Source organism: Cyclospora cayetanensis, unplaced genomic scaffold (assembly GCF_002999335.1).
Source record: "Cyclospora cayetanensis isolate NF1_C8 unplaced genomic scaffold, CcayRef3 CcayRef3_contig_365, whole genome shotgun sequence".
In the NCBI taxonomy this organism is placed as follows: domain Eukaryota; phylum Apicomplexa; class Conoidasida; order Eucoccidiorida; family Eimeriidae; genus Cyclospora; species Cyclospora cayetanensis.
In genome coordinates, this window is record NW_020312331.1 from 1 (window position 1) to 12068 (window position 12068).

The 12068-nt window shown below is 47.4% G+C and overlaps 1 protein-coding gene across 1 annotated transcript; it reads left to right on the forward strand.

The window, feature by feature from the left end:
* The first annotated feature begins 3086 nt into the window (after positions 1-3086).
* On the forward strand, positions 3087-9698 carry LOC34622994. Its single transcript, XM_026334120.1, has 16 exons — positions 3087-3422; positions 3708-3807; positions 4233-4995; positions 5324-5423; positions 5592-5693; positions 5960-6118; positions 6309-6435; positions 6581-6621; positions 6949-7002; positions 7127-7309; positions 8038-8145; positions 8310-8449; positions 8545-8808; positions 8931-9045; positions 9283-9326; positions 9614-9698. Exons 1-16 carry the CDS (start codon positions 3087-3089, stop codon positions 9696-9698), a joined length of 2721 nt encoding a protein of 906 aa, XP_026189905.1.
* The last annotated feature ends 2370 nt before the right edge of the window (positions 9699-12068 follow it).

Genomic DNA, 12068 nt, shown 5'->3' on the forward strand with positions numbered 1-12068 from the left:
TCGCTCTGCTATAAGCAGGCTATGTAAATTTTCACGCCAAGTAGTCAGTAATAAACCATTGCTTGGTGCATTAGAACTATTGTAGTAGAAACTGCACGAGCGTAGCGTCACATGCTGCGTTGACAAACAAAGCGCTAGCCTGGCGTGACGTTTCTGATGTATCCACAGAAAGCTGTGTAAGCCCTGGAATGTAGGATTCTTGGGCGCCAACCACACATTACACGAGACTATCTAGTGTTAACGCCAACATCAAGTCGTTAACTGAGGAGCAGGCGCGGGCTTCGTTGCTCACGGGGGAACAGCGGCTCTATCTTGATTATTCCTGTTAGTGGACTCTACCCTCTCCTGCCTTGATACTTGTAATTACCCAGAAAATGCCGTCTGAAGAAGGTGAGCACTATTTTTGGGTATTGCAATAAAAGTTTCTGGTTCTTTTTTTGAGGTATTTTCCCCAAACTTGTACTTGCGCGCAGTGGACCCTCACGCATGTGATATCGACATTTTTCTTTATGCAGCTTATGGGGCTTCGAAGTCGACTATGCTGCACATGCCAATAGTTTTTGCATTTAAACATTGTTCTGTAAGGCGCGGAGGCACTGTAAAACTACTTTGTCATTTGACTCCCGTTACATACTTCACATGTTTCCTGTTTTCTCATGCCAAGAAGTTCGCACATTCCAGCGCTCCGATGACAGCGCGGCATCGCGCCCCCGCTGGTCTCTATTGGCCTCTCGTTTGCGGTAGGCTAGTGTGTGTTTCCTTCTTCCGGTAAACTTCTTTTAATTGGGTGGCGCATTCGTCTGCGCTTTCTCATCTGAATCGTCGTAGCGTTTTTGCTTGCCTGAAGATTGACGATAGGACGGAAACTCGTCAGTTGCCCTGCAAGCATTCGGCTCGGAAGGCAGCTTTGGGCGCGAGGCGTGTGGTTCTTGAAATGTGGGGGAAGAGTTAGCGGGCTAAGCTACACTTATGCAGTTTCTTCTGTAGTGGTTAATTCAACAAGGAATCTGTAGAGAATTGACTAAATGCTCTGTCTGTTGATTTTTACTATTTATTGTAAAGTACTGTTTATTCGTCACAAGAAGATGCAGTATTGTGTGGGTGTGTGTTAGATACAATACATATCCAGCTCTGAATGCTCAGAGTTCCTTAGATGGTGAACATTCGTGAACGCCAACTGCACCTATCCCACCATGTAGGTGCTAATGATCGAGGGCGGGGCAATGAGGCAGATCTTTGAAAAATTATTCGAAGCTTCTGTACTAAGCTTGCGTTGTGTGTGGTGTTAAGTGTCTACCCGCGGAAACAGGTGAAGTGTTACCTACGGTGCTGCTTTTGCCACGACGCTTGGACCCTGACGGCAAAAGGGGATGTGAGCGCCTAGAGCACTTCGCGTGCTCTCATCCGAGTGCGCTTTCTCTGAGTATACAAATTATAAGGTCTCTCATTGGCAAAGAAAAAGGGCGAATATGGCCGACAAAGCTGTTCGTGCTTACCCCTGGACGACCTGTAATTTTTAATAGAAATTTTGAGCACGTGTTGGTGGTACTCTATCCCTTGTAAAAGAGACGGTTGTCCATATTCTTTGGCCGATAGATGATTGTCCACTTTTGGGAGCTCTACTGTGTTCACGCGTGCGAAGGAAATGAGTGCGACCCTCTGAAGAACCAGCAGTGTTGAGATATTCCCACCTACGCATTTGCTTTGCAATTTCATCTCGTACTCTTGAGAAGTAGGGAAAGACTCTTTATGCTGGAATGCTACTGCATCTCTGCAATGAATACTCTGGGTTACTTTTATTTGGGGGTCCTGCTTCGAGGAACCCGACGGCAAGAACGGTACGCAATTAGCCATTGATTTGGACAGAGTTCCTACTGAAAGGAGACTCATCACCTTCAATAAGGCTACAATTTATAACATTTCAGCACAAAGCCCATGCATTACGATTACTAATTCAATGACCTCAGAGGAACTCCACATTTGTCTACACGATCAGGTAACGAGGGCTGGACATGACTACAGAAACCGCGTTGAGTGCTTTAGAACCATCAATCTCGATGCCAATAGAAGTATAATTTTATGGCAGCGGCATTAGTTCTTTGCTTTTAAAGGGAATCATGCATCTCTCGGCTTCTCCCTGGATGCATTCCTGTAGATCTTGTGCTGCGCTCCCCTTCTGGCTGCGGTGCCCAAAGGCTACTTCGTATTAAGCTAGTAAAAGTGGCTTGCCGCACTACTAACTGGTAATCAAGCAGAAGAATTGTATTCAGTTTTTCTATTGCCTTCAATGACCAAAGGTAACGTGCCTTTTGTACCTAATCTTCGGGCTTAGCTTGGTCTGGAGAGTACGCTACAGGAAGCTGAGTAGTTCACGGCAAGCGATCCTGGGACAGCTGCCTTACTTCTCTCTAGCCCCATGTTTTCCGCTTTGTTCCGCAATTCTCTGTCAAAAAGTCCTTCGCTGATGTTCAGATAAACTGTACACTTGGCATAGCTTGGTTCATTCTACTGATATGTCCTCTGCTGCTGCCGGCTCGCAGAGGCTTCCGGACAGGACATACATCTTCGGACACATGCTGAAACAAACAAAGTAGCCATTTCCCTTTTTGCATCTATTTCACGCATGATATGCCCGCTTTTCGTTTGGTTTCGTTCCACCTGCACTAGAAGCATGTTGACGCTGCTTCTTCTCTAAATTTGCCCCAAGTTTTCCGAAGCTTTTATTCGCTGTACTGCCGCAGTTTCGCCGTGCTTCCGGAGAAGGGGACGGCTGCGAACGCCAGCAACTGCGAGAAGGGGCCTATGGCCACGGACACGGCAGCAGAACAAAGGATGTTTACGCGGCAGCTTATCAGAGGGGTGCACGCAGCACCACTCTGTATCGCTCTTTAGGACTCAACTTCTGAGTCCAGGGCTGCCGAATAGGGGACTTTTGTATTTTAAGCCTACTTCATGCAATTCACATTGTATTCTGTCCCGGCCAAAGGATGAGGCAGCCCGTAAACAGACTAAAGCCTCACATAACGCACCATCCCCCCTGGAAGAAATCCGATTCTGGAACGATGGAGTCTTCACGGTCCTACGAAATGGAGTCTATTTGTTCATCTGCTTCCAGGTCTGAATGCGCTTTTTTCTTAGACGATGTGGAGATGTCACTGCATCAGCCGCTAGCTATGAAACCTGAATCCCGTCATGCCACGGCACCCAAAGAAGGCAGCGGGGGCGAAGGGGGCAACTATGCAATTCGATCACAGGATTCGCCTAAGAGAATGCTGTGCTCAGCTTCGGCTGGCTGCTCCACCCAACATAAATATAGCCGATCCAGTGGATGCCACAGATCCACAGGAAACCAACAAGAGAGCAAAACCGCAGCCACAAAAAAGCCGATCTATATGAGTATCCCGTTCGTTCCCGCAGTAGCTGTAAGTAAACGAGGTCTTTCAGCATCCAGGTGCTTCCTTATGCTTTTTCCTGTTGTAGTTATACATTATTGCAGGCTGGCTGCAGCTCGCTGCGTTCTCACAAGCGGGAATGCAGCTATCGGGTCTGCAGTAGTTAGCTCAGGCAGCTCTGTCTCGAAGCTATTACAGCAGAAATAGCTTGCTGAAGAGCCTGTCTGTGTGCTGTGCTTTGGATTAACGACGCCTCTGGTTACTCTTGTATACGGGCACGGTTGGTGGCTGTGGATGGGCGCTTCCGTGCTGCAGGACTGGTTGGACCAGATGTGGTACGCAGAGTCTATTTTCGTTCGCTGTGGGGAAGGATCACCTGCAGGGACTGTTACGAAACGTAGCGGTCGAACGCGAGGTATGTGTATTTTGAGCAACAGCCGGAGCGTTGAAGGATGGCATTAGTGAAATTGCATGTCTAGCATTTGATACTGGGCGGTTACGACATAGTCTGTGTGACTGACAGATTTGTCTACGCAGAGGTTCTAAGTCGTAACAACGTGATAAAGGTTCTGCTTCCCCAGCATGCTAGCGTATTTGCAGAGGAAAGGAAACCACATGCCTTCCTGGGTCTATGTAGGGATGCAAAGTGGATCTTTGCAATTATTAGACACATCGTGGACTTCCCCTTTTCGTGCGCTGATTCATTACTGTGGATTCACCTGTCTATTGTGCACATTTAACTGTGCCGCTGCGTTTAAGCTCGGCGTTTTCAGGTGTGGGCGTATGGCAAAGGGCCTATGTTTCAGCTTATGTTCATGACGATCATTGTGTGGTTTGCAGTTGTTGTTGATCATTCTTCGGCGGCAACGCAGGGAAGCTTTTGGTCTGTAGGGGCTGGAAGTGAAAATGCGGAAGTCTCGGAAATTAAAAGGAAGCAGCGAGCCAGTATTCAGCTCCTCCCCCTCCGCTTCAAAGATCCGCACGCCGAGGAGGAATTTGTATTCAACAGCAGCCGCCTGATGATATGGCGAAACATTTGCCTTTTTGTTTTCAAGATCCTAGCCACAACGTGTGTGTATGGTATCGTTGCCGCATCTGGGGCATTTGGAGAATGGTCCTATGTCCCGAGCTCATTTATATCAGGGCTGAATGTTGTATACGTAACCTTACTCATTTTGGCTGTGCTGTCGTTGGTGGTACCAATGATTCCGTGGTTGAGGGCCCGCCTGGAGTACTCGCTCTATTTTCTTCTTATCTGCGAGGCGCTGGTCTTAGCCAGCTTTGTGACGCACGAAAAGGTATACAGCTACACAAATAGCAATGACAGGTTTAGTGCCAATATCTGGGAATCAAGGAATGAGATAGCCCTCACGGGAAAAGAAGTTTGCACGAGCAACCCAAGGCTTTCGGTTTTCGTCCTTTCCATGGAACTCATCTTGGACGCATGGGTGCAATTTTTTATGTACTTTTTCATCATCACTGTAAGCATTGTGCTGCCCACTCGAGTTCGCATAGCTGCCTGGGTTCAGCTGGCGGTTTTGGTTATATATTGCGTTCCGGTTTTCGCCGGGCAAGCGTACTGCAAAATCCTGCTGTATCCAGAGTGAGCTTTTCCGCCTTTACTCCCTTGTGCCCTGCAAGAGGCAGCATATAGACGCTTTCCCTGGGTTCCAGCGTATTTCATTGTAGCTCTCTTGGTCAATTGTTACTTTCCATTGTAGTTTGCTGAACCGGTTGCCAACCACTGTATAAATAGGTCCGCTAATAGCTAAATTTAATACGAAGCAGCTAAATGGAACTGCACATATGAGGGCAACCTTTTACAGATCCTGGAGCAAACCACTTGATTTCCGCTTTAGCTGCACTCAGCGAAAGCGCATTCTTCTCCGTTAGGTTTACCGCTCTTTATTCGTTGCTAAGTGCTTTTTCAGGCTCCTTCGCATGCTGCATGCATTTTTCATGTTGGGCGCCGCTGTTTTTGGCGCGTATGCAAGCGAATCAAAGCGTCGGGGTCTCTTCTACTCATGGCTTGTAAGATGAGCTTAGGCACATGCCAGAGATTTTCCAGCCGTTCTTCTATGGCAAGTCTACCTAGAATCCGATGTAAGATCGGATGAAGCAAGTAAGATTTATCGCTCTGGGTTCAATAAGCCCTGCCCTTTGCTGCGCACTCTTGCTTATTTGTGACGAATTGAGCAGTCTATGAAGCGGCAAATGAAGCTCTTAGAGGCTGAGCGTGACAAGGCAAGTGACGACAATATGCGTAGCGGGATATCCGCTCTCCAGAACCACTGCAAACAAGTAAGCGGAGCGGTATTTGGTTTTGCTAGTATCCGGCTTGTCTGAATTTTCTGCATGCGGAGTTAAGGGCATTAGCATTTAGAGCTGCGCCGATTCTCCTGTTGTACTGATCTCCAGCACAGTGACTCATGAAATTTGTGCGTTGCTTGCAAAAAAATATGGGCATTAAGTGTATGTTCAATTTGCATATTTAGTGATTATGGTGTCGTAGCGAACTCGATGGAGATCCAGGACACATGTGCCTTCGGAGACTTTCAAATTTACAGGTAGAAGTAGCTTTGATGTGCGCCAAGACTGCCCCTGGGGGAGCTGATATTTCGTCTTACATAAAAGATGCTGCGACTCATGCCGAAGCATCTTTGGATATTATGGCAAATAGCAAGGACCTATACCACACGGAACTCCAAGAAGAGTTGCGCGAAAAGGTAAGTCAGGGGCTGGCGTGCCTTCTCTATAGTCAACTTCTCTCCAGGCCATTCTGTGTCAACTACAATTACACCACTAAAATTTAAAGGCAGCCTTTGCACTACACGTCAGTCTAGTGTATGGTACAGTGGTTCTCTGGCTGGGCATGAAGCGAAGACATTTTTCTGGCGTGTGGGTACTTTGGTGCAGACCTTTATTAAGGCATTTAACGTGGAGAAAACAACCAGCAAGGGTCTACTTTCGGCTGGCGCCCGTAGCGTATCGCGAGTGAACCCTGCCCGAACTGAGCCATCAGTTGTAGGGCAGGGGCTTAAAGGTCTGTTGTTTTGAATGCACCCGAGACTGACAGCGTTCAGCAGTAGCAGACCTGTATATGCCAAGTGCTTGAGTTACAACAGAGTACAACGGCTTATTAGGGCTGCAGGAGTGTGTGCTGCTTGTAATCGACAATTATTTTGCAGCAGTGTCCGTTAGCTCTGATGGTATTCGGCTCCCCTGCTTCGTAAGCTATGCTGTGCCGCGCCGCTGTTGCGTATCTCCTCCTCATCTAAAACAGCCCACTGCTGTATAGGCATGTACTGGAATCAAATGTTATGAGATTTTGTTTGCTATGATGACCATCCTTTTTCCTTTGTCTAGGCTGAACGCAATTGAGCGAGCAGTCTTTGATCTTTATTCTGCATCTAGTGCCTTCCGTGAAGTTGGACTAGAGTAGTTTTTCATAGCGCTGCCTCAACAAATATCCTTATATATCAGCCATCATGTAATTTTGTTGACTCCCATCCGAGATACTCACTTTTCTTCGTGTTTTGATTTGGCTTTATTGCAGTCGGCAGATCTCGCGTCTCGTGTCGGCGTCGATATCTCATTCAACCCGATGGCTGTAAGTCAGCACACCCGTGCTGGGTCCTGGTCTTCCTAAAGCTCTACCATTCCAGCAGTTAAGTCGCGGAATCAGACGGACAGAATTGAAATCCGCAGGTGTCCCCATTTTTCGTTTCACGCAGTTTCAGCGACAGATACAGGTCCATGATGCAGAAAATTCGGCCTTCTTTGAATGTGGATATACGTTGCTTTCACGCTACTCTGCGGACTGGGGCTGTGATGATCGCACTTTGAGTTATTTTCTCATGGATATAGAAGGCCTGTACAACAAGCTGCCGTATCACAATTCCATTCATGGTGCTATGGTGCGTTTCCCTGATTAATCAATGAGAGGCCTCGTGGGCTTCCATTCCTTGTATCAACTGTTGAGGGCGCAGCCGGCGCATATAAAAAGATGCGGCGGCTGTACTCCTTAGTACCAGAATATTTCTAGTTGTGCAGTTGTAATGGCTTCTCCAGAGCAGACTGAAGCGAAGAGCAGCTGCTCAGTATGATTGCAATTGCCTTAGGTGGCTCATCTCATGGGAGTCTTCTGTCGAGCGACACGGCTTAACACCCAGTAGGTGGCAGTGATGAATTGACTAATCAGACACACATACAGTCCAAATGGTGTGATTCAGCATTTATAGTTGGTTCTAGCTAACTTGCATTTACCGTTGTACAAGGAACTGTCTCTTGCCCTGGGTGAACGAGCGGTCGCTACACTCTTATAAAGAAACTAGATTCATGAATGAAAAACCAGGTTAGCTGCGTTCATGTGCTGCAGGCTCAACTCCCTTGGGGCTGGGGCTATCCTGGTCGCCGCTTTATGCCACGATGTTGGACATCCAGGACGCAACAATGCATTTTTTTCTGCTAGCCGCTCGCCACTCGTGCGTTTTCCGCCAAGCAGGAGATGAAATTCTTGTCTAATTACGGACAATAGGAGGCCAAATAGCTAAACCGCTCGTGCGTGAAGTGTCAAGCTTGAATTGTTCCCATGCCTAGTCCTTAATAGACCGGCACCGCACATTGTGGTGCTGTTGACGTGCAGGCAATACTTTACAACGACCGTTCTGTCCTCGAAAACTTTCATTCAGCATTGACCTTCAAAGTTTTGTCCCAAAGCGCCAGCAACATCTTTCGATACCTTGCTAAAAATGTGGGAAAGATCTTACACCGACCGGTCCTGGAATGCACCGACTGGCCAGCCCACCAAAGCCAAAATCTACACAGCAGCGATTATACAGTGCGTAACTGGAAAGCGTCGTTTCCTGGTTTTATTTTTCACCAGTACGATTGTCCATGGTGCACTGCTCTATTCAGGAGCTTATGGAGATCAGGTCGAATATTATACCCCTAATTCTTGCAACGGACATGAAGACGCACTTCTCCGCCCTGAGCCGATTCAGAGCAAGGCGACAAAACCCTGCATTTGACCATAGGAAACAGAGAGATGACACATGGTTGGTTTGATTGCTGATTCCTAGAAATTTGTGATACTTTCCGATAGCCGTTTTGAGATCACAGTCCGGTTTCTGCGTATGCTTACTGACCTCAGGCTGGTCGTGGAAATGTGTATGAGAGCAGCTGACATTGGACATAGCGTTGTGGATTGGGATCAGCACTTTGAGTGGAGTGGGCGAGTCACTGCTGAATTTTATCTTCAAGGCGACGAAGAGACACGGCTTGGAAGAGGTGTCTCGCCGTTGTGTGACCGGGACCTGCATAGTAGCATGGCTCGAAATCAAGTTGGCTTTCTGTCACACATAGTGAAGCCACTTTTTGCTGAGCTGAACAGCGTTGAAAGCATGAAAGGCGCATTGTAAGGCATCGGAGACGCTTAGATTTTTGAAAGGAACACTGCACGCTTCAGCTATCTCGCTTCATTGCGTTCAGATGCTCCAGAGCATACGGCCACTGTTCTGTGTTTTCGCCTTCTTTCAGCCAGGGAGCGGTCGATACAATTGAAGCGAATACCAATAAATGGCAACATTTGCAAGACTCTGGGATCGATGTGAAGTTTTCTCCAGCTGTAGTCGATGTCGAAGAAGCACTGATGGTAAGAGTAGATCCCCTCTTTTGGCTTACACCTCTCATTTACCGTACATTCAAAACGTTTAACAACAGATGGAGCTTTCTTGTATATGTCGCCGATCTAATTTCCATTGTTCATGAACGGGGGACACTAACAGCGACGATTATACGTAAAATCCCTAAACCTTTCTCAATTCGCGTGTGGAGTTTCCAGTTACCTCATAGTTCCATAATGAGCTTGCCTCGTAGCCACTGCTTTCAGGGGAAAGCCCACGTCCTGGACATTACTCTGCTCACCGCAAACGAGTGGGTCGAAAATCCCGCTTTTTGATAGCGACTGCCAGATTTTCCGTTTTTCTTTGAAACACTAGCAAGCACCAATGCATCTTAGTGATGTGCCAGCTCTACTTGTCTTCTGGCTCATCACTTTGGGGAGTGCATGGTGTTTTGTCCTGCTTCACTGCATTCCTAGAAGTAAAGGAATCACATGCACTAAATACGCGGTAAAAATCGAGGATGATGAGTCAGTTAAATATGGATACGCACTGAGGTATTAGTGTGCAGTGTTCTGGTGTGATTACTTCGTGTTTCAGCTGCAAGTGTCCTTGCTGCAGAGCTGGCAACGTGGCTTGCCAGTTTCTGAGCATGAAAGTGCGGATCAACGAAAATGTGGAATAATTGAGGTGTCTACGTGCCGGGAAGTACCTTATGTCAGTGACATCGGGGGGTGGCACTGCGTCGGTTTTACAGCTGGAGGCCAGACCGCGACTGCAAGATGCGTCTACAGGCCCTGAGAGCTTACACATGTGGATGTCCGTGAAATTGTTTCTGCCAGTCTATCGAACAGGACAGTCAAAGATAATCGAGGCCAAAATCCGCAAGGATAATACGAAATATTTACGTACCTTGCATCCAACATTCTAAAAAGTATTACTAGACGTAGGAAGCCTTCACAGAGCAGCGTCCGAAGGGACTTTTCTAGACAACTCCCTACACCGTTGATACGTAGAGGATTCTTGTATTACCATATGGGATTAGATGCGTCCGTATGGCGAGTTCGCCCCGCTCGTATTTAGCCCCCGCAACAATTTTAGCCTAGTTACGGCTGACTGTGTAATCACAGACTACGAGATTAAAAACGTCTTACTGCAAATTTAAACAGGGAGGCTTCGCTACACAGTGTAAATACTCCTGATAGTTAGTGATCAACCGGCCCGCGGTTCAAGAGCATTGAACAACCCTTTACTAAATAATGGAACACAAAGAAGTATTCAGTGTTGCACCATGGTGTGACAAGTTTAAGGCTCCACTGTAGGTCCAAATGAACCTACAGAGGTGCCTTAACTTCAAGGCTTTGCATTGCTTTCACTAGCACGCAGTATGTGCAGTATGGGGACATCGAAGGTGTACGCTGATCTCTGAGTTGTATGCGTTGTGCCGTTTGCCACGTAGCACTACAAAAAAAGGTTAATAAGCAGATACGGGAAGCTTTACAGCACATGGCGCTCTGTTTATCGATATTTCACGCGCTTCAACCAACTTTTAGGTACTCACAGTAGGCAGCATGGATGAAGCGGGATGAGCACGTTCAGTAAGCAGGATACGCCAGAAAGCTTCCGTGAAAGGTCAAAACTAAAGCCCGAAGAAAGACCTGTCAACTCCGGATACAGGGGCCTCTGCCTCAGATTCACTGCATGAGAACGAACTAGCGGAAGCGGCTGGCCCTTCCGGTATGCTATCAGCTGCAACAGACAACAATCCATACAAAATGTTGACCTTGGAAGTGGAATTGGGGTACTGTAGCTAGCGGTACAGTAAAGGGTTCGCACTGGAAAACTGCCACGTGATCTGCAATCTTACCTTTTTCCTGACCTCCTGTATCCCGGGGCTCTTTCTCTTCTTCCGTCCTCTCGACTCTGCCCCTGACTTCGCTGACAGTCCCTGCTTCTCTATTTGGATTAGCTGACATCGTTCCAGTGCTTTGACCGGTTTTTCTACCACCATCGCTTACATCGAGGGGCATAGATGATGATGCCACATCAACTGAACTTACTTTGACAGCTGGGCACAGCCCGTTTGCTGTGGCGTTGCACTCGCCAATTTTGGCAGCTGCCGAGTTAACGTTAATAGACAAAAGAGCTCCGCTTTTTTTGTCGTTTCCAACAAGTTGGCTACCTTCCACAGAAGCTGTTAAATCTTCGTCTACACCTGAATCAACCGAAATGCGCTGGAAAGGAGATGCCTTGCTGGCTTCACCGTCAGTTGTGGCGGAAAGGTTTGCATGGCTTTGCTGGTCTCGTGGGGTTGCATGTAACACTGTCGCTGGAGGGATTGCCAGCTGAGCAGAATAAGCTCCTGTGATATTCGACATTTGGTGTGAACCCGGTCTTTTTCCTTTTAACCCACTTTATAATCAACTGTAATGTGTATTATACAGGCCATAGTTCTATGCAACTAAGCTAAAATTTACCTGAAAGCCAGTCACCGAGTGCCTACGCGTGCATACTTACTTTCATCGTGCATAGGGCAATTTGTGAGTCGTTTTAAACGGGAGCACTTGCATTTACAGCTGCAACGCACATTTAGGCCCAGCAACCTTTCCTTGTACAGAGCCCTCCACAATGATATATACGGCTTATAAGTGTAGCGATTTGACTATGCTGGTACCCTGCAAACACTGGCACCTATAAATGGAACCGAGTGAGGCCCCAAGCCGCTCGACAGACCTCTTAGTTACCAAAACTGACGCTTTCAGGCCATCGTCCCTTGTAAGCATGGAAACATCGAGCATGTGAGACCTCCCCTGCAGACATTTGAGGCAGCAATACAGTACAGTGAAGAAAAGTTCCAACTTAATGAAGCATCGAAGTAGAATTATCAAGACTACGAGATATGGAAGCAGGGTGCTGAAACATGGCTGTGCGGCACCCACAGAAATTAATGGCAATCCCCACCTGTAAGGTAGCCTCTTGTTCACGCACAGGCTGAGGAAAAACGATCAACTGCTCTGCCTCGCCAAGCTTTTCCCACTGCTCGCAGTTGTCATCC